The sequence below is a fragment of the Carettochelys insculpta genome, chromosome 3, assembly GCF_033958435.1.
Source record: "Carettochelys insculpta isolate YL-2023 chromosome 3, ASM3395843v1, whole genome shotgun sequence".
NCBI lineage: Eukaryota > Metazoa > Chordata > Testudines > Carettochelyidae > Carettochelys > Carettochelys insculpta.
Window position 1 is genome coordinate 210,407,340 of NC_134139.1, and position 24,645 is coordinate 210,431,984.

General features: G+C 58.7%; 1 protein-coding gene across 13 annotated transcripts in view; it reads left to right on the forward strand.

Moving 5' to 3' along the window:
• AGBL5 (AGBL carboxypeptidase 5) overlaps positions 1–24,645 on the forward strand; it is a 51,340-nt gene that overhangs the window by 18,244 nt on the left and 8,451 nt on the right. For 8 of the 13 annotated variants that reach the window (XR_012645165.1, XR_012645167.1, XM_074991545.1 and 5 more), the window contains exons 7-14: positions 1,659–2,160; positions 3,199–3,368; positions 3,929–4,064; positions 14,260–14,426; positions 14,887–15,095; positions 20,499–20,669; positions 20,938–21,053; positions 21,748–21,794. Coding sequence is in view for 11 of the 13 variants with exons in the window: in XM_074991545.1 (XP_074847646.1) it covers positions 1,659–2,160; positions 3,199–3,368; positions 3,929–4,064; positions 14,260–14,426; positions 14,887–15,095; positions 20,499–20,669; positions 20,938–21,053; positions 21,748–21,794 (1,518 nt within the window). In the remaining 2 variants the exon portion in view is untranslated. Of the gene's footprint in view, positions 1–1,658; positions 2,161–3,198; positions 3,369–3,928; positions 4,065–14,259; positions 14,427–14,886; positions 15,096–20,498; positions 20,670–20,937; positions 21,054–21,747; positions 21,795–22,773; positions 23,157–24,645 lie in introns of those variants that run through there. The other 5 variants (XM_074991552.1, XM_074991547.1, XM_074991549.1 and 2 more) reach the window with 5 other exon arrangements.

Sequence of the window (24,645 nt, forward strand, 5' to 3'; positions counted from 1 at the left end):
GCAGCAGGGCTCCAGCTGGTGCCAGACACTGCTCTTCCACCCCACGCTACCTGCACCACCTCGTAGGCGGTGCAGCCCCTGTGGTTGGGAGGGTCGCAGCTGCCCTGCTGGCCCTGCAGGAGAGCAAGCGTACTACTCTGGGGGAGATCTGGGCCTACCTGAGGGAACCTGCCCTGGGCAAACTGCTTAAACCTGGGCCACTTACAGCCCAGGCTGGGATTTCCTTCTCAGTAAGGCAGATTGAACCAGCCACCAGAGCACCTCGGCCAGCCCCACTGCCAGCCAGAAGCTCCACAAACAAACCCCCAGCTTCTCCAGCTGCTCCTAATGCCCAAACCCGCAACCCTCCGACTCAGGGGAGAGGCTATGAGAACCGATTTCACCAAATCCACACGCATCCCTCTGGGCCCCAGCGGGACCCGCTGCAGTCCTGGTCAGTCTGTCCTTAGCCTGTCCCAAAGCAGCACGCTGGGCCAATGCTTCAGAGTGTAAAATGGAAGATTTATTGATAAAGAACGAACAGGGTGAGAGAAAATTTGTGAAGGTGGTTAAATTAGGTACATCCATTACAGCTGTTGGTAAAAGCTGCTGTTCTCCAGAGCCTCTGAAAGTCCATCTTCTGGGGAACAGGCCCCCTAGTCCACACAGGCTTAGTTCCTGGGGGCTGAAAGACAGAGATGGCCACTGCCAGGGACGTCTGTATGGACTCGCCTGTGGTGGGAACAACCCTTTTTTCTTCACCTCGGCCATGGAGGGTCAGCTGATCGGGTTGCTTGTTGGGGCGTTCTGCCATTGGCCGTCGTCTCAGTCAGTGGGGGTCTCTGGTCCTTTGTTGAGCGCATGTCACCTGGCTGGGGAGATGATCGCCCATTGCACTGTGGCCCTTAGTGCTAAAGCATTTCTAACACAGGTGCAGAGCCAGGGCCTTTAACTGGGCATCCGAGCAGCAGAACCAGACTCAGAGAATCACCAGCTTTCATCACACACCTCCCATGGCCCAGCTGGCGCGAGATTTGGTGCCGGCTTAATGCCGTGGGCACAGAAATGGTTCTCGTATTTCCCTTGCAAGTCCAGTAATGGCACAGCAGCGGTGGGAGCCTGGTGTGTCTGACGCACACACGGTGCTTCCTGAGCGCTCGGCTTGGTGCGGGGCCAGGCTCTGAGCTGGGCGGGGGGGAAGGAGAGCGGCTCCTGCTGGCTGCTGAGGGAGCTGCAGCACCGCTCTGAGTGTGACCAGCCCATTGGAGCCCCAGGGACTGGTAGCAGTGGGCTGTGTCTTGGCCAGCCCCCTCGAGCCGGGATGGCAGACAGGGCAGGGGGGACGTAGCTGAACTGGAGGCCTGGCTGCAAGGCCTGAACGCAGGGCAGGGCAGGGCAGCTGCAGCAGCTTCTCCTTCAGTGACTGAAGCTGTAGGAGTGAGTCCTGTGGAGGGATGAGGGCAGGGCTGCTTCCTTCAGTAGCTCTCCTGCACTGCTCTGCGAAGACCCGATGGGCTGGGGATGGCTCCTGCAGCCCCCGGAGCTGCCATCGGCTGGCCCACCAGCGAGTGGGGGGAGATCGAGGGGAAGGACTCTGGGCCAGCCCCAGCCTTCCGGCCGCGTGCCCTGAGGCCTGCAGCGCCCCAGGGAGTGTCACGGCTCCCCTTCCCCTTCTGCAGGACTGATGCCCGGGGGGTGAACCTGAACCGCCAGTATTTGAGCCCTGATGCGGAGCTGCACCCTGCCGTGTATGGGGCCAAAGCTGTGCTCCTGTACCATCACATCCACAGCCGCAGCCCAGCCGGCGCCCCTGACTGGAGGGCACATGCCTCCCCGCTCACCTCTAGCTTGCTGAGCACAAAAGCGTCCAACCAGTCTGTCCGCAACTGCCCCCGGGCCCCAGAGGCACCTCTGTCAGAGCTGGAGAAAGCCAACAACCTCCGCAACCACCCCTGCCGCTGGGACGCCAGCACCGACCTCAGGAGCTCTGCAGGCCCCCTGCTGCAGGAAGCGCCCGCTAGCGAGCTGGAGCGCAAGGACCAGGCTGTGTGGATCCTGCCAGCTGAGCCCGCCGAGGAGCACGGCGAGAGCGGGCTGGCGTACTACGTGGACCTGCACGGGCATGCCTCCAAGCGCGGCTGCTTCATGTACGGCAACAGCTTCCACGACGAGAACGCCCAGGTGAGGGCGGGGGCTTGTGCTGCTGTTCTCCTTCTCTCTCAGCGCATGCGAGGGTCCTGCATTTAACCCCACACCAAGTTGAGTGTGGCATGGTGAGGGCGGCGGGCTTGGCACAAGGTTCCCATGGCCGTGCAGGGGTCCCAGGGCTGCCGGAGGTTCAGGCTGGAGTGTGTGTGGAAATCACGGGGCCTTGGCCTGTCGGGGTGCTAGCGTGCAGGTTTGGGGGGTGACGGCCTGGCCGGTGGGGCACTAGCCTGCAGGCTTTGGGGGCGGGGGGTGATGGCCTGGCCCGTGGGGCACCAGCCTGCAGGCTTTGTTGGGGGGTGATGGCCTGGCCCGTGGGGCACCGGCCTGCAGGCTTTGTTGGGGGGTGATGGCCTGGCCCGTGGGGCACCAGCCTGCAGGCTTTGGGGGGTGGGGGTGATGGCCTGGCCTGAGGGGCACCAGCCTGCAGGCTTTGGGGGTGGGGGGTGATGGCCTGGCCCGTGGGGGACTAGCCTGCGGGCTTTGTTGGGGGTGATGGCCTGGCCTGTGGGGGACTAGCCTGCGGGCTTTGTTGGGGGGTGATGGCCTGGCCTGTGGGGGACTAGCCTGCGGGCTTTGTTGGGGGGTGATGGCCTGGCCTGTGGGGGACTAGCCTGCGGGCTTTGTTGCGGGGTGATGGCCTGGCCCATGGGGCACCAGCCTGCAGGCTTTGTTGGGGGGTGATGGCCTGGCCCGAGGGGCACCAGCCTGCAGGCTTTGTTGGGGGGTGATGGCCTGGCCCATGGGGCACCAGCCTGCAGGCTTTGTTGGGGGGTGATGGCCTGGCCCGAGGGGCACCAGCCTGCAGGCTTTGGGGCAGTGCCCAGAGAGGGGGAAGCAGGAGTGATGCCTTGTGGCTGGTGGGGAGGCAGCCTGGCTGCCGGGCAGTGTGGCAGGAGAGCTGCGTGGAGCTGCGGTTACGCAGGCGGTGGCGGCGCTCTGGGCTTGCCTTGCAGCCTGTGGTGTGCCTGTGCCTTGCGGGCTCCGCTCACGTCTACCTCTCTCATCCCCTAGGTGGAAAACATGCTGTTCCCCAAACTCATCTCCCTGAACTCGGCTCACTTCGACTTCACGGGCTGCAACTTCTCCGAGAAGAACATGTATGCCAAAGACAAGCGGGACGGGCAGTCCAAGGAGGGCAGTGGGCGAGTGGCTATCTACAAGGCCTCAGGCATCATCCACAGGTCTGGAGGCCTCCGGGGAGCTCTCCCCAGCCCTGGGGTGTAGTTGGACCACACTGCACAGGCGCGGCTGGGGGGCGGTGCAGGTCACGCCGGTCGGCAGCGTGCCTGGGGGTGGTGCACTTCCGCAGGGGCCTCAGTGCACAGGACTCATTTCCGCCCTCCGTGGGTGGCCAACGCTAGCGCCCTGTCCTGTGTGACTAGGCTGGAGGCTCCTCCAGGTGAGGGCTGCGTGTGCGGCAGCCAGCGCAAGGGGCTGGCGCAGGGAGCCTCTGTAACAAGCAGTACCCGTGTGCTGCCCCTGCCTCCTAGGGAGACGGCTGCAGCACTCCCCGGCCTGCCGTGCTTAGCTTGCAAGGTGGGCTGGGAAAGGGCTGCTCCCCTCAGCAGTGCGGCGGGCTGCCCTGGCTCCGTTCCAGTGGGGCTGCCGGTGGGGCGTGCCTTGCTGGGCGGTGCTGAGTGCATGGTGTGGAACTGGACCCCCATGGGAATGGCAGTGGGGACAGTGCTGCTCCTCGTCCAGGCGGGGCTGAAGTGACGTGAGCTTCCCCTGTGTCCCCTAGCTACACGCTGGAGTGCAACTACAACACTGGGCGCTCGGTGAACAGCATCCCCGTGGCCTGCCATGACAACGGGCGGGCGAGCCCTCCGCCCCCCACCACCTTCCCCACCAAGTACACCGTGGAGCTCTTTGAGCAGGTAACCCGGCAGGCCTGGGCGCTCGCAGTGCCCGCTGGAGCCGTATGAGTGGGGAACCTGGCGGGCTCAGGCACTCGCAGAGCCATGTGACATGAGTGGTGACCCTTGGTGTGGGCTAGGCCACTCGCAGAGCCATGTGACACGGGTGGGGAACCCCAGCAGGCTCAGTGCCAAGCACTGAGCACCAAGTAGGTGAGCAGCTAAACTTCTGGGCTTTGGAGGAATCCTATAGACTAAGCCACTGGAGCCTAACTAGGCAAATCCTAGGGCTAGAAGGGACCTCAGGAGGTCACTGAATCCAGTCACCCACCCAAAGCAGGACCCACCCCCACTAAGTCATCCCAGCCAGGACTTTGTCCAGCCCGGACTTAAAAATCTTGAGGGATGGAAAATCCACCACCTCTCTAGGCAACGCATTCCACTGCTTCACCTCCCTCCTGGGGAAGTAGTTTTTCCTGATATCCAACCTACAGCTCTTCCTCTGTAACTTCAGACCATTACTCCTTGTTCTGCCCTCTGTCACCACTGAGACCAGCCTCTCTCCATCCTCTTTAGAGCTCCCCTGCAGGAAGTTGAAGGCTGCTATCAAATCACCCCTCGGTCTTCTCTTCTGCAAACTAAACAAGCCCAAATCCCTCAGCCTCTCCTTGTAGGTCTTGTGCTCCAGCCCCTCAGTCATTTTTGTTGCCCTCTGCTGAACCTGCTCCAGCAAATCCACATCCTTTTTATACTGGGGGCCCCAAAACTAGACACAATGTTCCAGATGTGGCCTCACCAGTGCCGAATAGAGGGGAACAACCACTTCTCTAGATCTGCTCGAAATGCTCCTCCTGATGCACCCCAGTCTGCCGTTAGCCTTCTTGGCTACAAGGGCCCACTGTTTACTCATATCCAGCCTTTCATCCACCATAACCCTTAAGTCTCTTTCCATTGTACTGCTGCTGAGCCAGTCGGTCCCCAGCCTATAACAGTGTTTGGGATTCTTCCATCGCCAGTGCAGAACTCTACACTTCTCCTTTTTGAACCGTATCAGATTTCTTTTGGCCCAGTCCTCCAATTTGTCTAGGTCACTCTGGACCCTGTCCCTACCCTCCAACGTATCTACCTGTACCCTAGCTTTGTCTCGTCTGCAAACTTGCTGAGGGTGCAATCCAGTCTCTCATCCAGGTCATTAATAAAGACATTGAACAGCAACGGCTCCAGAACTGAGCCTTGCGTCACTCCACTGGAAACCAACCACCATCCAGATATTGAGCCATTGACCACTTCCCGTTGGGCCCGACTATCAAGCCAGCTTCCCATCCATCTTATAGTCCACGTGTCCAATCCATACTTCGTCAACTTATGGGCAAGAATGTTGTTGGAGACTATATCAAAAGCTTTGTGAGGTCAAGGTATATCGCATCCACTGACTTCCCCATGTCCATAGAGCTTGTTACCTCGTCACAGAAGCTGATCAGATTGGTGAGGCAGGACTTGCCCCTGGTGAATCCATGTTGGCTACTTTTGATCACTTTCCCCTCTTCCAAGTGCTCCAAAATTGATTCCTAGAGATCCCCTCCCTGATTTTTCTGAGGACAGAGGTAAGACTGACCGGTCTGTAGTTCCCTGGATTGTTCTTATTTCCTTTTTGAAAGCTGGGCACTACATTTGCCTTTTTCCAGTCTTCTGGGACCTTTCCCGATCTCCAACGGACTTCAGAGATAATGGCCAAAGCTCGGCAGTCACGTCTGCCAATTCCCCCAGTACCCTCAGGTGCATTAGATCCAGATCCATGGATCTGTGTACATCTCATTTTTTTAGGTAGCTCTTAACTTGTTCCTTCCCTCCCCCTCCTCCCCGATGGAACCCAGCTCATCATGTCTGAGACCATTGCTCCTTGTTCCACCATCTGTCACTACTGAGAACAGTCTCTCTCCATCCTCTTTGTAATCCCCCTTCAGGAAGTTGAAAGCTGCTATCAAGTCGCCCCTCACTTATTCTCTTCTGTAGACTAAATAAGCCCAAGTCCCTCAGCCTCTCCTCATAGGTCTTGTGCTCCAGACCCCTAATTATTTTGATTGCCCTCTGCTGGGCCTGTTCCAATGCATCCACATCCTTTCTCTACTGGAGGGCCCAGAATTGGAAGCAATACTCCAGATGTGGCCTCACCAGTGCCAAATAAAGAGACATACTTTAGGGGTTTGGAACGGGTCCCATATGGGGAGAGGCTAGAGAGACTGGGACTTTTCAGTCTGGAAAAGAGGCGATTGAGGGGCGATATGATAGAGGTATATAAGAACATAAGAACATAAGAATGGCCATACTGGGTCAGACCAAAGGTCCATCGAGCCCAGCATCCCATCTGCCGACGGTGGCCAATGCCAGGTGCCCCAGAGAAGGAGAACAGAAGACAATGATCAAGTGATTTATCTCCTGCCATCCATCTCCTGCCCTTGTTATGAAGGCTAGGGCACCATACTTTACCCCTGGCTAATAGCCATTTATGGACCTAACCTGCAAAAATTTATAAAATCATGAATGGTGTGGAGAAAGTGAATATAGAAAAATTATTTACCTTTTCCCATAATACAAGAACTAGGGGACACCAAATGAAATTAATGGGTAGTAGGTTCAAAACTAATAAAAGGAAATTTTTCTTCACACAGCGCACAGTCAACCTGTGGAACTCCTTGCCGGAGGAGGCTGTGAAGGCCAGGACTCTATTAGGGTTTAAAAAAGAGCTCGATAAATTTTTGCAGGTTAGGTCCATAAATGGCTATTAGCCAGGGGTAAAGTATGGTACCCCTAGCCTTCAGTACAAGGGCAGGAGATGGATGGCAGGAGATAACTCACTTGATCATTGTCTTCTGTTCTCCTTCTCTGGGGCACCTGGCATTGGCCACTGTCGGCAGACGGGATACTGGGCTGGATGGACCTTTGGTCTGACCCAGTATGGCCATTCTTATGTTCTTATACTCATTCCTCTTGATCTGCTGGAAATGCTCCTCCTTATGCACCCAATGTGCTGTAAGCTTTCTTGGCTACAAGGGCACACTGTTGACTCTTATCCAGCTTCTCATCCGCTGTAATCCCCAGGTCCTTTTCTGCTGCACTGCTATGTAGCCAGTTGGTCCCCAGCCTGTAACAATGCTTGGGATTGCTCTGCACTTGTCTGTGTTGAACCTCATCAGATTTCTTTTGGCCCAATCCTCCAATTTGTCTGGGTCACTCTGGACCCTGTCCCTACCCTCCCGTATATCTGCCTGTCCCACCAGGTTAGTGTCATCCGCGCAGCTGCTGAGGTTGCAATTCATGCCCTCAGCATGGTCATTAATAAAGATGTTGAATAAAACCGGCCCCAGAACCAACCATGGGTCATTCCACTTGATACCAACCGCCAACCAGACGTAGAGCTATCATTCGGTACCTGTTGAACCCAGCAGTCCAGCCAACCTTATCACCCATGTGCCCAAGCCCTAGATCTTTACCTTGCTGGCAGGGATACTGTGGGCGTCTGTATATAAAGCTCTGTTACAGTCCAGGGATACCATGTCCACCGCCTTCCCCTTGTGCACAGCTGTTCTTCTTCGAGTGTCCCCGTGGGTGCTCCACATTAGGTGTCGGGCTCGCCCGGCGCCGCAGATCGGATCTTCCAAGCAGTTTCTGCCGGACCGCACATGTGCCGGTGCGCGCCACTCCCCCGCGCGCTCCCGGCCACGTGCGCGATCCGGTCCCCGCCAGTTCCTCTTAACCGCCGTCGGCTGCAGACGGAATCCGAACTAGGCTAAGGCCAAGTAGCGTATTCAATGACTTTAACTGCTTTTCTTTAAAGTTTTCAAGTACTTAGGCTACTGCAAGTTAGCCGATTGTTGTTTTTCAAAAAAAAAAACCAAAACAAAACAACAAACAAACTACAAGCGGGACAGCTTCAATCCAGTCCCAGTAACAAGCGCCGGAGGCCAGGAGCATCGGGCCGTCAGCCCTCCTGCTGAGGCAGGCCATCGGACGGGGAAAACAGCACAGGGAAGGTGCTAAGTACCCGCTTAACAACTGAAAGACTCACCAACAATGTCCTCTTCAGGATTTAAAAAAATGTGAGTCCTGCCCAGAGGCGATTAAGGAGAGACAGGGAGATGTGGCTTAAAATGCTGCTTTGGATAAGGCCCTCCAGCCAGACGTGCCGGAGCGGCCGCAGCAGGAGGGACCCTCCGGGGCCCATAAAAGGAAAGCTGCCTCCCTCACCCCATCAGCGCAAAAACGGAGGAAAGTCTCCCCAACCCGATCCCTGCCGGCAGCAACAGCGAGCGGGACGGGAGGAGCGAGCAGCCCCCAGCCGCAGCAACAGCTGATCGGCGGGGGCACGGAGAGCCACGTGGAAGCGGCTCAGCCTCCGATAATCAGCCAGCCGCCCCGCACCGCAGGCAGGGCGGCGGCTTAAAACTGCTTTTCATAAGGCCCTCCAGGCAGACGTGCCGGAGCGGCCGCAGCAAGAGGGACCCTCCGGGGCCCATAAAAGGAAAGCTGCCTCCCTCACCCCATCAGCGCAAAAACGGAGGAAAGTCTCCCCAGCCCGATCCCTGCCGACAGCAACAGCGAGCGGGACGGGAGGAGCCAGCAGCCCCCAGCCGCAGCAACAGCTGATCGGCGGCGGCACGGAGAGCCACGTGGAAGCGGCTCCGCCTCCGATAATCAGCCAGCCACCCCGCACCGCAGGCAGGGCGGCGGCTTAAAACTGCTTTTCATAAGGCCCTCCAGGCAGACGTGCCGGAGCGGCCGCAGCAGGAGGGACCCTCCGGGGCCCATAAAAGGAAAGCTGCCTCCCTCACCCCATCAGCGCAAAAACGGAGGAAAGCCTCCCCAGCCCGATCCCTGCCGGCAACAATAGCGAGCGGGACGGGAGGAGCCAGCAGCCCCCAGCCGCAGCAACAGCTGATCGGCAGCGGCACGGAGAGCCACGTGGAAGCGGCTCAGCCTCCGATAATCAGCCAGCCGCCCCGCACCGCAGGCAGGGCGGCGGCTAAACAAGCGCCGGTACCGGCGGCACCGCAGGCAGCGGCACCGACCCCCGGGGAACCGGCGGTGCAGAGCGCACAGGCACGCAGCCTGCAGGCACCGGAGGACACCGCACCTGCGGCACTGCCCTCGAGCGTGCGGAGCTCGGTGCGGAGGGGGCCGGGATCCCCTGTACGTCAGGGGGCGGAGTTACCTCCTCAAGGGAGGGGGAAGGCTGCACACAAGAGGAGGCATTGCAGCCCCTCTCCGCACAGGGCTGTGGAGTTGCTTTCTCACAGCCCTCTGCTTATGTTGCAGACTCCAACCAGAAGGCAGGGGTCCCCCCTAGCCTACCCGGAGCCCCCTTCTCCATTTTTTGCAACCAGCCTCACCCTGGCTGGGACCACCTTCACCCTTCCTGGGGTTTGAACCGCTGGACTATTATGCAAAATCGCTCTCTCCAGCCCTCCCCCAGACGCAGAGGGTACGCACCAAGGGAGTGGTCTAGGTCACCTTCCCAAGAACAGTGCCTATACTGCCATGGTCGCCCCTACCATGCGGGGCATAGACACCATCGGCTATCTACTAGGGAAGTATCCCCACAAACGATCTCGTACCCCCGAGGGCAATTGCGACCGGGGACAGAGACTCAAGCATCTCAGGGGGGACTGGTTATGGAACCCCGAGATTTTCCCTCGCAAACCTCTAGTGAGAGGGTGTACCATCACCAGCAGGAACCGGAAGGGTCCACAGAGACGTACCCCAGCGGTTCCTCGCTCTCCTCCCCGGATGAGGCTACGGCCCCGGGGGACGTCCATCCTCCGGACGATCTCAAACAGTTCCAAGAGCTGTTTTACGAGGGTGGCCTTCACGCAAGGCATCCAGACAGCTAAGGTGCAAGAGAAACACCATAAGCTCCTCAAATATCTGAGACCTCCGGCCTCCTCCAAAATAGCAATACCGCTTCATGACGCAATCTTGGAGTCTGCCACTATGATATGGCAGACCCCCGCGACTATTCCGCCTGTCCAAAAGAGCGGAAAAAAAAAAACAAAAACAAAAACTTCGTGCCGACAAAGGGCACGGAGTTCCTGTTCAGCCACCCACAACCAACTTCCTTGGTGGTGGAGTCGTCGCAATGTGGGGGAACAGACAAACATGCCAAAAAGCTAGAGCTGTTGGGCAGAAAGGTCTACTCCTCCTCCACTCTACTGTTGCAAATGGCAAATTACGCAGCGCATCTAGCGAACCATAATTTCGATAACCACATTAGGTTAACCTCCCTCATGGACTCGCTTCCAGAGGGCAAGAAACCAGTGCTCAAGGCCATCATGCAAGAAGGCTACGCGGCCTCAAGGACGGGAGTTCAAATTGCCCTGGATGTTGCGGACTCAGCAACAGCGTCCCCAGTACCACAGGGGTTACGAGCAAGGGCGACATCAACAGCACCAGCAGTACAGAACTCCCAGGCGTCGTTCCCAACACAGCCGTGCGTCCTTGGGGCAGGGCCAAAGGCCACAAGTTTGACACACAGATCCAGGGCTGCGCCATCACTACCATCGCAAGGTCATCCGAAGCGGTTATTCCACCGTCGCCTCCGACCATTCTATAACCAGTGGCAAAGGATCACCACAGACAAATGGGTGCTGGAGATCATAGCCACGGGGTACGCCATCCCCTTCCAGTCGCTCCCACCGCCATGACCTCCACGCAGGCCCCACCTCCAGGAAGCCTCCCACGTGGCGAGGCTCACGCAGGAGGTAGACCATCTCATGCTCATAGGGGCAGTGGAAAGAGTGCCGGAGCAACTGCAAGGGAGAGGGTTCTACTCGAGGTACTTCCTCACGGGGAAAAAGACAGGAGGCGGGAGGTCCATCTTAGATTTTCGAGGCCTCAACTGGTACCTGCGCAAGCAACGCTTTCGGATGATCACAATCGCCTCCATCCTTACGGCACTAGACGATGGAGATTGGTTCGCAGCCCTCGACTTATAAGACGCGTATTTTCACATAACTATTCATCCGGCTCACCGGCGATTCCTCCGGTTTTTCATGTTAGGCAAAGAACATTTTCAATACAAGGTCCTACCGTTTGGCCTCTCCTCGGTCCCCAGAGTCTTCACCAAGCCCTTGGCAGTGGTGTCAGCCTACCTGCACAGACAGGGGGTATTTATATTCCAGTATCCGGATGACTGCCTACTCAAAGGGGCCTCGAAGGAGGAGGTACTACGCATGATACGCGTCACAGCAGGCACGTTCTCTTCGCTCGGCCTGGTTATCAATCTGACAAAATCAAAGATAGACCCCACGCAGGACATAGAGTTCGTAGGGGCACGCATAAATTCTATTACAGCGAGGGCGTATCTACCAGAGACTCGCTTTCGGGCCGTCGGCTCCCTCGTGCAAGTCTTCACCTTCAGCCCTACAGTGCTGGTTCTGACGTGCTTACAGCTGCGGGGCCACATGGCAGCAGCGACGTTCGTAGAACAGAACGCCAGGTTACACATGCGCAGCATGCAGCACTGGCTGGCGAGCGTATACAACCCGGCAGCACACACTGTTCACAGGGTGGCGTCACCCACAACAGAGGTGCGCAAATCCCTGCAATGGTGGGTAAACCCCGAGAACCTGCTAACAGGGGTACCCTTCCACCAACCACACATATTGGTTTTTCTTACTACAGATGCCTCCCTCATAGGGTGGGGAGCACACATGGGCGAAGAGGTGACGCAAGGGCTGTGGTCCTCCACGGAGCAGTCACTGCACACAAATATACTGGAGCTCAGAGCAGTGTTCAATGCCTGCAGACACTTTCGAGACCATATACAAGGCAAAGTAGTCGGGATCAGTACAGACAATACCTCCGCCATGTTTTATATAAATCGGCAAGGAGGAGCTCGGTCCCGTGCCTTATGTGCGGAAGCAGTCCGGTTGTGGAACTGCTGCATCGTCAACAATATAACCTTGAAAGCCTCGTACTTACCAGGCGCTCACAATGTGAAGGCAGACCAGCTGAGCAGGCGTTTTCGCATTCACGCACGAGTGGCAGATCCGTCCCAATCTGCTGCAACCGATTTTTCATGCATGGGGTTTTTCCCCAAATAGACCTGTTTGCTACTCAGCACAACAAGAAGTGCCCGCGATTCTGCTCCAGGGCAGGACTGGGACGGGGGTCCCTGAGGGATGCCTTCGCGATCTCATGGAGAGGCCCCCTGCTTTACGCTTTCCCTCCCACAGTGCTCATCCACAAAGTGTTGCAGAAAGCCAGGAGGGAAGGAGCCTGAATGATCCCGATAGTCCCAACGTGGGATCGACAGCAATGGTTCCCCCTACTCCTGCGCATGTCGGGCCGGCCACCGATGCCCCTTCCGGTGGCGCCGGATCTGCTCACGCAAGCCCAGGGGTCCGTAGTGCATCCGCACCCCCAAGGCCTGCGACTACAAGCGTGGTTAATCCATGGCTCAGCTCCCTAGAGAGCACATGTACGGAGGAAGTGCAGCGAGTCCTAGAAAGTAGCAGGAGGACTTCCACCAGGAAGACCTACAAGCAGAAATGGACTCGCTTTACGGCATGGTGTTCTACCAAACAGCTAGCCCCCCTTTCGGTGCCTATACCTGTGATATTAGAGTATTTACTGGACCTCAAGAGAGGAGGACTCTCGCTATCCTCGTTTAAGGTCCACCTTGCCGCCATTTCGGCGTTCAGACACGGAGAGACAGGGCACATGGTGTTCGCCCATCCTATGGTTACCAGGTTCCTTAAAGAGCTGGTAAACCTATACCCCCCTCGGAAACCGCTTCTACTTTCGTGGAACTTGGACCTGGTGCTTAATGCGAAAAGGGGACCACCGTTCGAGCCTTTGGCCACGGTTTCCCTCTGCCTCCTTATGATAAAGACGATCTTTCTTCTCGCAATCACGTCAGCTCGCAGGGTGAGCGAGCTTGCGGCAGTTATGGCAACGCCACCCTGAGCTGTTTTTTCCAAGGAGGCGGTAACCATACGGATGCATCCAGCCTTTGTTCCTAAAGTTTCTTTCTGAGTTTCATACTAACGAACCTATTGTTTACCCTCGTTTTATCCAAAGCCTCATAACTCTAACAAAGAGGCGCGTCTACACCTCCTGGACATGAGGAGGCGCTAGCTTTCTATATAGACAGGACCAAGTCCTTCCAGAGAACGGATAGACTCCTAGTCTCTATCGCTCCCAAATCGAAAGGAGAAGGTCTCTCTTCGCAGAGAATCTCGAAGCACATCGTATCCTGTATAAAAATGTGCTACGAACTCAAAAAGACTCCTTTCCTGGCCATGCCCAGGGCTCATTCCACTAGGGCGGTGGCAGCATCAACACCCCTTTTTCAAGGGCGTTGCGCTAAAAGACATTTGCAGAGCGGCGACCTGGTCATCCTACGACACCTTCGCTAAACATTACGCCCTTCACAGGGTATTCCAAGAGGATACCCGTCTCTCGACAGTGGTCCTCTCGGGGACAAGCTGCACATAATCCGATTACCCACCTCCTATCTTGGGTTACTGCTGGGTAGTCACCTAATGTGGAGCACCCACGGGGACACTCGAAGAAGAAAGATAGGTTACTCACCATAGTAACGGTGGTTCTTCGAGATGTGTCCCCGTGGGTGCTCCACTACCCGCCCATCCTCCCCGCTCCGGATCTCTGTTTAGTGTTTTGCAGGAGCATCCGAGGCGGTTGGTCAAGGAACTGGCGGGGACCGGATCGCGCACGTGGCCGGGAGCGCGCGGGGGAGTGGTGCGCACTGGCGCATGCGCGGTCTGGCAGAAACTGCTTGGAAGATCCGATCTGCGGCGCCGGGCGAGCCCGACACCTAATGTGGAGCACCCACGGGGACACATCTCGAAGAACCACCGTTACTACGGTGAGTAACCTTTCTTTTCTCAGCCTTTCACGTCACGGGTCCCTTGCTCACAGTCTGGTATTTGCAGTTCCCTGATAGTTATTGTACATTCTTGGTGCAGCTGTGTGGGTGTGGCATGGCTGGGGGTACCAGGGGGCTGAGTTGGGAGCGGTGGGAGTGGGAGGGGGCCTGGCCTCACGCTTAGCTGCCTTTCGTCTGGCTGCGATGAGCGCGGAGGCCCTGGGTGTGACTAGCCTGGCTGCAGAGCGTGGGGCCATGGGATTCTCCCGTTTGCTGTGTCGTGCGCAGAAGCTGCTGCTGCTCCCTGCTGAGTGTCTCTTGCCTCCACAGGTTGGGAGGGCGCTGGCCATCGCAGCGCTGGACATGGCGGAGTGTAACCCCTGGTCCCGGCTCGTCATGTCTGAGCACAGCAGCCTGAGCAACCTGCGAGCCTGGATGCTCAAACACGTGCGCAACCTCAGGGGCATGGCTGCCAGCTCCCGCAAGAAGGGCTCCAAGTAAGGCGCTGCCGGCTCTTCCCAGGCAGGCCGGGGGGCGGTCCCAGCAGCACTGTGCTGCCCGAACTCACCCAGGCAATCCTTGGCTGTGGCTGGGCTAGGAGGCAGCACGCTGCCTCAGAGGGGAGCAGCTTCCTGGCAGGCAGGAGACCCTCCCCGCACCACCAGCCTGGAGAGCAGGGGTCGCTGCCCAGCTCTGAGAGCTAGTGTGGTGCAGGAAGGAAGAGGAGCTGGCTCAGCGCCAATGGCAGGGTGCTGGAGTGCGGCACAGGGCAGGTTCTTGCTGTGTCACCCTGGTTTCACATGCTCTGGAAAGGGAGCTGGAGTTTGCTGAGAAATGGGCCCGGGCCACTGGGAAGGGAGGCATTTCTGCAGGCAGCAGCCCCCATGCGTACAGAGCTGGTTGGCAGAAAGTGCTGGCCAGGGCCACGCTCGCTGCCCTCTTCTCTGTCTCTTCCAGCGGGCTGCCCACCTCGAGCTCCGAGAATGCCCTCTCCCGGGCCAGGAGCTACAGCAATGGCACCAGTGGGAGCAGCAGCAGCCAACAGAACTCACCTCAGATCAAAGCCTCCCCCAGCTTCACCTTCGGCTGTGCCCGGCCTGGTGGCCCTGCTGGCGTGAGTCAGAGCCCTCCCAACAGCAGCCCCAGGGTCCTGGCGCCGGTGAGAGGTAAGCTGGGCAGGGAGCCCCGTGGTGCCCTGCTTCAGGATGTGTGGGGCTGCTGCAGGAGGGGCGGGCCCCGGCCTGACTGTGCATTGCTTTGACGTGGTAACTGGCCTGCGTGGAGCAGTGACTGCTTGGGAGGTGCTGCTGCCCGTATCGCCAGCTGTGTTCTGTGGGGCCGAGTGCAGTGCGGAGCCCGGGCACAGCGCTCCAGCTCGGTTCAGCGGCCGCCCCTTGTCTCAACAGCAGGGGGAGAGTGAGCTGCAGCCCTGGCCTCCGGCCTCCTGCCCCCACGCCTGGGGCTGGGTCAGCTGCTGTTCCTGAGGGCCCAGGGATCTGTGCTGCTGCAGGCAGGGGTGCACCAGCCGGTGTGGCAGGCTTGGTATGAGCCACACCCCGGGCTGGTAAATTGGAGAGCAGGGCCCAGAGCCCCGCACTGGGAGGGCAGCAGGTGGAGGAGCTGGCAGGGGGCGTTGCTGCTCATGCCAGGGGCTCTTGGGTACTGGTACAAGTGCCTGCTGTGTTTGCAGGCAGTGTGCTGAGAAGTGGGGTGGGGAGGGGCAGATGCAGAGCCCCCACACAGAACCAGTGGGGGAGCCCAAGCAGTGCTTGCTCTGGCCTCCTGACTCCATGCTGCCAAGGCCTGTCTTCAGACCTGCCTGGTCTGGGTGATTGCAGCCCCTGCTCCTAGAACCTCTGGCCCCCGCTTGGTGCTGCAGTGCTGAGTCCAGCCAGGGTTCATTGAGATGGAAACCAAGCCCCTTGGGGGTGGCCACCCCAGCAGTGTGCAGCCCTCACTGCTCTGGCTTTGTCTCGGGTGCTTGCTTAGCCTGGGCTGGAGAGCACACTAGAAAACCCCAGTGGGGTGTGCTGGCTGACTGGCCAGACACATGACCACTGCGATTGCTGTAATTCCACAGCCAGTTCCACCAGGCTGTCCCAGTGGCTGGCAGGCAAGTGCTGACGCCTTGGGTCAGACTCAGGCTGAAGCGAGGCCCAACGCACCAGGGTGTGCAGTGCGCCCTGTGTCTGAGCCTGCCACGTACTGCCGTGTGCAGTGCGCCCCGTGTCTGAGCCTGCCACGTACTGCTGTGTGCAGTGCGCCCCTGTCTCTCGGCCTGCCACGTACTGCCGTGTGCAGTGCGCCCCCGTCTCTCAGCCTGCCACGTACTGCCATGTGCAGTGTACCCCGTGTCTGAGCCTGCCACGTACTGCTGTGTGCAGTGCGCCCCGTGTCTGAGCCTGCCACGTACTGCCGTGTGCAGTGCACCCCCATCTCTCGGCCTGCCACGTACTGCCGTGTGCAGTGTGCACCCGTCTCTCGGCCTGCCACGTACTGCCGTGTGCAGTGCGCCCTGTCTCTTGGTCTGCCACGTACTGCCGTGTGCAGTGCGCCCCGTGTCTGAGCCTGCCACATACTGCCGTGTGCAGTGCGCCCCGTGTCTGAGCCTGCCACGTACTGCCGTGTGCAGTGCACCCCCGTCTCTCGGCCTGCCACGTACTGCCGTGTGCAGTGCGCCCCGTCTCTCGGCCTGCCACGTACTGCCGTGTGCAGTGCACCCCCGTCTCTCGGCCTGCCACGTACTGCCGTGTGCAGTGCACCCCCGTCTCTCGGCCTGCCACGTACTGCCGTGTGCAGTGCGCCCCGTGTCTGAGCCTGCCACGTACTGCCGTGTGCAGTGCGCCCCGTCTCTCGGCCTGCCACGTACTGCCGTGTGCAGTGCACCCCCGTCTCTCGGCCTGCCACGTACTGCCGTGTGTAGTGCGCCCCGTGTCTGAGCCTGCCACGTACTGCCGTGTGCAGTGCGCCCCGTCTCTCGGCCTGCCACGTACTGCCGTGTGCAGTGCGCCCCGTGTCTGAGCCTGCCACGTACTGCCGTGGCTCCTTCTACCAGAGTCTGCTCCCTGGAAGAGAGTGTTGAATTCCCAGCTGGCTGCATGCTGCCTTCCTTTCACTTGTAGCTTTGCCCTAAGCTCTGTAGTGCTCTTGCCTGGCCACCTGCCTGGGAGCCAATAAAAGCCATGCGTGTCCCTGGGCACATTGCAGTGTCTCTTCCTTCCACGTGGCTTGTCTCAGCCTCTGGAGCCATGGAGCCTCTGGCCTGAACCTGCCAGGCTAGAGAGCAGGCCCTGGAAGGGCTGGGAACTGGCCAGGGACAAGCCTGAGGCCAGAGGAGTGACAGAGACTGGGCTTCTGGGGCGGGTGCGGGGGGACCAGCCCTAGCAGTGACCCCAGAGTCCTTTGCAGCCCTGGGCCCCAGCTTAGCGTGGGGTGCCTGGCTTCCGGCCTGCATGTTCCCCAGGGCTGGGACTCTGGCAGTGCGCGGGCAGAGCTCAGGGGGGCCAGCAGCATGGGGAGTGGCTGTGCAGACAGCACGTGGGCAGTGGCCCTCGGGTGCTTGGGCAGTCGGGGGTGGTTGCCAGGGCTTGCTCGAGGTGGGGGGACTCGTGACTCGCTGCTCTTTGCTCCGGACCTGGGGCCTGAAGTGCCCACCTGCTCCAGTGGTAAGCGTGGGGCACCCCGTCTCCTTTGCAGCCTGGGACCTGAAAACCAGGCGCCTGTCTCACTGCCCTTCCCTGCACCCCAAGTCCTCCCCCATCCGCAGCGTCCAGCCCCTCCTGGTGCCCTGTGGTCCTTGGTGGGGGCTGCTGAGAAGCAGCAGCAGGGAAAGGAGGGGGCTTCTGCTGGCTCTGTGATTGCCAGCACCTCCCCTACACTGCCCCACTGTAATGCCCCCAGCTGTGTCCTGCGGCTGGGCGGTCCGTGTGGATCGGATTGCTGTGTGCACCCAGCTCCCACCCCTGCCCGGCCCCTCTCAGAACTGGCTCTGGCCGTGTGTGGCCAGGGGCTGTGAAAGGGGAGCCCCTCCCCACGCCTGCCCCAGTGGAGGAGAGTTGCCGGCCACAGAGCCAGTTCACACATTCACTCGGCTGCTTCAGGGGCTGTAGGAACTGAGTCCAAGGCCTGGGAGTCCTGCCCCTTGCTCTGCTGTGTGGCTCCTGCTGGAGTTCAGAGCCGAGGCCCCATGGGGCAGGGTCGGACTCTTCCTTTACCCTCCAGTCAGCTGCACCTCCCAGCCCAGGGCCTGCTGCAGGCCAGCTTCTTCCCCCTTTCGGCCCTCAGCCCACAAGGCGAGTTCCCTCTGGCTGCTGCCAGCTCTGCTTCATTCCCAGGGGATGGGGCAGCAGAAAGGTGCCCAAAGGTGCCGGGGCATTGGAGCCCTGCTCAAAGAGCTCTCCAGCCAGTGCCAGCCTTCCCTCCCCCTTGGTCTGGCCCTGCTCCGAGACGGGTCGCCGGGTCGCAGGAGATGCAACGTGGTGGCCTCAGCATCTCATGAGCCGTCCCGGTGCTTGGGAAGAGTTTAACCTCAGTATCTTGGCCTGGCAGCTACTTGCTCATTGAAGTGTCATCTTAAAATTCCCTGGCCTGTTTTTCACTTCCTGTCCTAAGCTGCTGTGGGGCTGTAATATTATGGGGGGCTCTGGGCCCGGCCGAGGGAACCAATCCAGGGCAGATTGCTTAAACCCAGGCCACTTACAGCCCGGGCTGGGATTTCCTCTCGGTGAGCAAATGCAACCAGCCACCACAGCACCTCTGCCAGCCCCACTGGCCAGCCAGAGCCACACATGCAAACCCCCAGGTTTCCCAGCTGCTCCTCACGCCCAAACCCGCAACCCTCCGACTCAGGGGAGGGGTCACTAAAACCTCTTTCACCAACTCCACACGGCTTCTTCCTGGCCCCAAAGGGTCCAGCCGCAGTCCCAGGTCAGTGTACACTTGGCTCTTACCCCAAGCAGCCCGCTGGGCCGGGCCTGAGAACCCAAGAGCTGAAGGCTTAGGAAGAAAAGAAAGAACCGGGTGTTAGTGATTTGTTACATACATCAGTTACAGCTGTCGATGCAGGATACACCTGATACATCTCCACCCTCAGTGTCCCCTAAACGCTCCCCTCCCCACATGGCACATCCCACCCCTTCAGTATCAACCTCAGTGGCCCCCATCCTCTCAGCATCACCCTCCACCAAGGGCTGAGTATATGCTGCTTTCTAGAGTCTCTGAACACGCCCTCAGAGGGATGGGCTCAGTCCATACAGGCTCAGTTCCTGAGGCCGGAGAACCGAGCTGGGCACTGCCAGGGCCATCTTGTACCTTGCCACGTGGAGGGAAAAGCTCCTTTCTTCCCCCATCGGCACTGCAGCATCTCCTGGCCAGGTGCCTGCTGTGCATGTTGCCATTGGTTGCTGGGCTAGCCAGCGCATCCCGTCCACTTCCATACAACGTGGGCTCCTCGTCTGGGTATCTGGGCTGTTCCCTTGTTCGGCCCACGGCCCCTGACTGGGGAGGTGATTGCGCCTCCCATTTTGAAGACTAACAGTAGTGTGTGAGGTGCTGGGCTTTCATGGGGCAGACCCACTTCTTCAGAGCTCATACATTATTGTGCTAGTCTTTAAAGTGCTACAGGGCTGCTGGTTTGTTTTGTGAAGGTGCAGCCTGCCACAGCCAGCTCGCTGTGACTGTACGCTTCCCATTGTGAATCTCAGCACTAAACCATTCCTAGGGCGCGCACACAGCCAATATCTGTAACTGTCCATGTGAACATGGCACAGATTTAGGGCATTACCAGCTTTCGTTAGACTCCGCCCTTGGCCTGCCTGGCACAGGGTTTGGTGCAAACCTAGTCTAGTGATCACAGAGGTGATTTCCATATTTAACTTAAAAATCCAGGCACGTCATGGGGGTCGCCGTGTGTTGCTTTGCAGCTGCTGTGTTCCTCCCAGAGGTGGCTGCGTTTCCTCTCCAGCCCTCTGGCTGTGGAGTGGTGTGGTGTGTGGCCTGAGTGCTGCACTCTGCCCCCAGGGCTGAAGGTCCAGGCCCCATCCAAGCGGCAGAGCGCTGGAGGGGAACGGGGCAGGCGATGAGGAGCGCGGCTATCGTGAGCTGAGCGAGTCGCCCAGCCTGATGCTCAAGTGAGGCCTGAGCTATCTGTAGGTCTGCCCCCGGCTCCCCAGGGCTGGCCGCCTGGCCATGCTTTGAGCACAGGTCGTGGGGAATGGTCCCCCTGCTCCGACCCCTGGCCCTGGCAGCGAGGGCAGGTCTCTGCGCACAGCACCCAGCCTGGGCAGAGCCCTCAGCAGGGAGAGGAGCTGCTCTCTGGTGCTGTGCCTGACAGGCCGTGGGGCGGAGAGGGCTCTGGTGCTGCCCAGCGGTGTGTGGGGGCGGGGGGGCTGTGTTTGGGGTGGGAATAACTGGTGGTGGAGCTGGGGAGAAGTACTGTGGGGGAGGGGCATGTTCAGGGCCCACGGGGGGTGAGACTGGGGGGATGGGTCGTGCTGTCGGGGGAGGGTGCCCAGGAAGACAGCACTGCCAGTACCTTCCTAAACTCCCTCTTTGAACTGCCTCCTCCCCAGAGCCCCGCGTGCAGGACAGGCAGCGCCAGCAGCACCTGACTCTGCTGCGAGCAGCGACCCACAGCCTCCCGCCGCCCGCCCCCCTCCCTCCCTGTGCCAGGCGCCTGCCCCAGCCTGCAGTGCCCACCAGCCTGCGCTCCTGCCCCCTGTCAGCCTCCCTCGGCATGTCAGGTTGGTGACCTCTCATCTCCCAGACCACAGCAGAGCGGCTCTGTGGCTGCGGGTCCACTAGCGGGGCTGGGTGCTGGACTCCGTGGGCTTTCCGCCTTCCTTTGACCTCTGAGGCGCTGATCGCCCGGTGTCACAGCAGGGCTGGCGCAGCCTCCTCCCTCTGCCTGGGAGCACGGCGTGCCCCTCGGTACCGCCAGCAAAGCCCACCAGCCCTGTCCTTCCCAATGCACAGGGGTGGCTGTGCCAAGCTCTTCTGTCTGTCACCTAGGGCCCTCGCCCACGGGCAGCAAGGCCACGGCTGTGGCGGTCACCAGGCGAGGACTGCAGGCAGCAGAGCACAGCCGAGAAGAGCGGAAGGGCCCCCGTGGCATAGCACTGGTGCAGGTAACCTGGGTAGCTGGGAACCTGGGATTCCTAAGTGCCCCTTTCGAGGGGGGTCTCCTGCCACGGCAGTCGGGCGCCAGGCAATAGGGCCCTTAGCTCACCCGGTCTGAGCCCTACATCTGAGCCCAGGAACTTGGCTGCTGGAGCCTGACTGGCAGCCAGAGACATGGGCTGGGAGAGCCTGAAGTGCCACCCGTGCCTGGGGCCCTGCAGCACCCGAGCGCCAGTGGTGCCTCGTGGCCAGGCTGCGTGAGAGGAGGCTCATGGGCACCCAAGGGGCTGGCGGGCTGGGCGGGCGCATCCGCATGCACCTGGGATGATTCCAAAGGGGCACAGTTTGGCCTTGACGTGTGCCTCAGGGTCTCTGCTCCTTGTCCCCTTCTAGCCAACCCCCGTGTGGGCCAGGCCGGGGCGGAGGAACTGCTGGCATCTGCTTTGCTCTCTCAGTAGTTGCTGGGTGACTGCCGGCCCCAGGCTTCTTTGGGAGAGCCTGAGAGCTCGCCCAGCCCCAGAGCTCTGGGTGTCAGCTCTCCTTGGCTGGCTGGGGTCCTGGGCTTGGAGCGGCCCTAGAAGCCAAGGGAAGGGCAAGGAAACCCCATAGTGCTTGGCTGTTGGCCTACCTGCAGGCTTGCTGGGCTGGATCGCCCCGTCTGCCCACTCCCTGCCTCTCCAATTGTCTCCTGTCTCCACTTAGGACCTGCCGAAGAGGCTGAGCACCAGGAAGGTCCTAGAGCCACCCAGGTACAGGGCATCCCGCCCGGGGGGCGGGCCTTGGAGTGGCAGGCTGCAGGGCAGGGGCTCCAGGCAGCTCTCCCACGGCATGTCCTCTGCCCTCCTGGAACCCCTGTCCTACCAAGCGCGGGTCTGGCTTCCTGGTCTCTCCTGCTGCCCCTCTGGGCACGTGGCAGCCGTTGGGCTGCACAGATCACCCCCGGGGCCTGTCTGGTTCCTGCAGGCAGACTCTGCTGCACCGTGTGGGCAGGCCCATGGTGTGGTGCTCTCTCTGCTGGCTTCTGGCCCCAGGGGATGCAGCACAGACGCAAGTGAGCTTGCCCGCCTGCCCCCTCCTGCTGACACAGGGCCTGCTGCTGGGGGAGGGGACCCAGCTCTACTGGCGGCCGGGCAGCTGCCTCTGGTTACAGTTGTTGACTTCTAATCCTGGCTACATGGGCAGCCTTCTCCCTCTGTGCTCCCTTGGCCAACATCCTTACGCTGGCCCCTTGCTCCAGATCCTCCCGCCGGGTCTGGCAGTCCTGGCCCTGTGGCCTCAGTCCTGCAGTGGCTGGAGGGGCGGAACTAGCTGCAGCCAGGAGCTGAGCACTGGTGCCCTCTTGCTGGCAGAACAAGCCAGCAGTCCTGCAGCGCTACACAGACTAACAGTAACGCCGTGATGAGCTTTAGTGGGACAGCCTCACTTCTGCAGATCTGCCCGGCAGTGCCAGGCCAGGGGCTGGTGCGTGAAAACAGCTCCCCTGGGTATTGGAATAAAGTCTGGACACTGTGTATGAAGCAAGCAGGAGGGTTGATTACACACAGCGCTGGCAGAGTGCCACTTTGCCCATCAGGACTCAGTGGGGCACGGCCAGACAATAGGTTACAATTGATTCTGTAGATTATTGATGGGCGGGGGGAAAGCTATACCATAACCTGTCTCAGAAATTTCCATCCTACACTGGGTCAGACCAAAGGTCCATCTCCCTAGTGTCCTGTCTTCTCACAGTGGCCAGTGCCGGCTGTCCCAGAGGAATGAACAGAACAGGGAGTCATCCAGTGATCCCCCACACCAGCTCCTGGCACCCATGCTAGGAACAGCAGCCCTGGCCAGCCTGGCTAACAGCCACTGATGGAGCTATCCACCGGGAATTTATCTAGCTCTCTTTCGGAGCCTGTAAAAATCCTGTTCTGGCGAGGAGTTCCACAGGTCGGCCCTGGGCTGCGTGAAGAAACACTTCCTTGTGTTAGTGTTAAACCTGCTGCCCATTAGTTCCATTGGGTGACCCTGAGTTCTTGTGTTACGGAACAAGTAAATAACTTTTCCTTATTTATTTCTCCACACCTGTCATGATTTTATAGACCTCCAGCACATCCCATCCCACCCGTCTCCTCTCTTCTAAGCTGAAAAGTCAGTCCTTTTCTAACCCCCCCTGCCCAATCATTTTATTGCCCTTTTCTGAACTTCTTCCAGTGCCAAGATACCGTTTTTGAGATAAGTCAGCCACACCTGCACACAGTATTCAAGATGCGGGCGTACCAGGGATTTATATAGATGCAATAGAGATTCTTTGTCTTACTCTATCCCTTCCTAATGATTCCCAGCACTCCGTTTGCTGTTTGACGGCTGCTTTACACTGAGTGGATGTTCTCAGAGAACCATCCACAATGACTCTTTGAAACAAAAAGTAGTCAAGTAGCACTTTAAAGACTAGCAAAATAGTTTATTAGGTGAGCTTTTGGGGGACAGACCCACTTCTTCAGACCATAGCCAGACCAGAACAGGCTCAATATTTAAGACACAGAGAACCAAAAACAGTGAGCAAGGAGGACAAATCAGAAAAAGATAATCAAGGTGAGCAAATCAGAGAGTGGAGGGGTGGGGAGGAAGGTCAAGAATAAGATTGAGCCAAGTATGCAGACGAGCCCCTATAGTGACTCAGAAAGTTCCCATCACGATTCAAACCATGTGTGAATGTGCCAAATTTGAATACAAAAGTCAGCTCGGCCGTTTCCCTTTCCAAAACGGTGTGATAATTCCTCTTAAGTAACACACATACCTTGAGGTCATTGACAGAATGCCCCATTCCATTAAAATGTTGACTAACTGGTTTGTGGATCTGGAGTGTTTTTGATGTCTGTTTTGTGCCCATTGACCCTTTGTCTAAGGGAGTTAGAAGTCTGTCCAATATACAAAGCATCTGGGCATTGTTGGCACGTGATGGCATATACGATGTTAGTAGAGGAGCATGAGAAAGTGCCCATGATTCTGTGAGTAACCTGGTTAGGTCCAGTGATGGTATTTCCAGAGAAGATGTGTGGACAAAGCTGGCAGCGGGCTTTGTTGCAGGGAAAGGTTCCAGGACTGGTGTTCCTGGGGTATAGACTGTGGCTGTTAGTGAGGATCCTCATGAGGTTGGGAGGTTGTCTGTAGGAGAGAACAGGCCTGTCACCCAGGGCCTTCTGGAGTGTGGCATCCTGATTAAGAATAGGTTGTAGGTCTTTAATAATTCGCTGCAGTGGTCTGAGTTGGGGGCTGCAGGTGATGACCAGTGGTGTTCTGTTCTTGGCTTTTTTGGGCCGATCTTGGAGTAGCTGGTCTCTGGGTGTTCGTCTGGCCCTGTCGATTTGTTTTTTTACTTCTCCTGGTGGCTAATTCAGGTTTATGAATATTTGGTAAAGTTCTTGTAGTTTTTGGTCTCTGTCAGTTGGATCAGAGCAAATGCGATTGTACCTAAGAGCTTGACTGTAAGCTTGACTAGATCCAGGAACGGGAAAGAGAGCGTGAGCATGAGCGACAGGAACGAGAAAGAGAGCGTGAGCGCCAGGAACGGGAAAGAGAGCGTGAGCACGAGCGCCAGGAACGAGAAAGAGAGCGTGA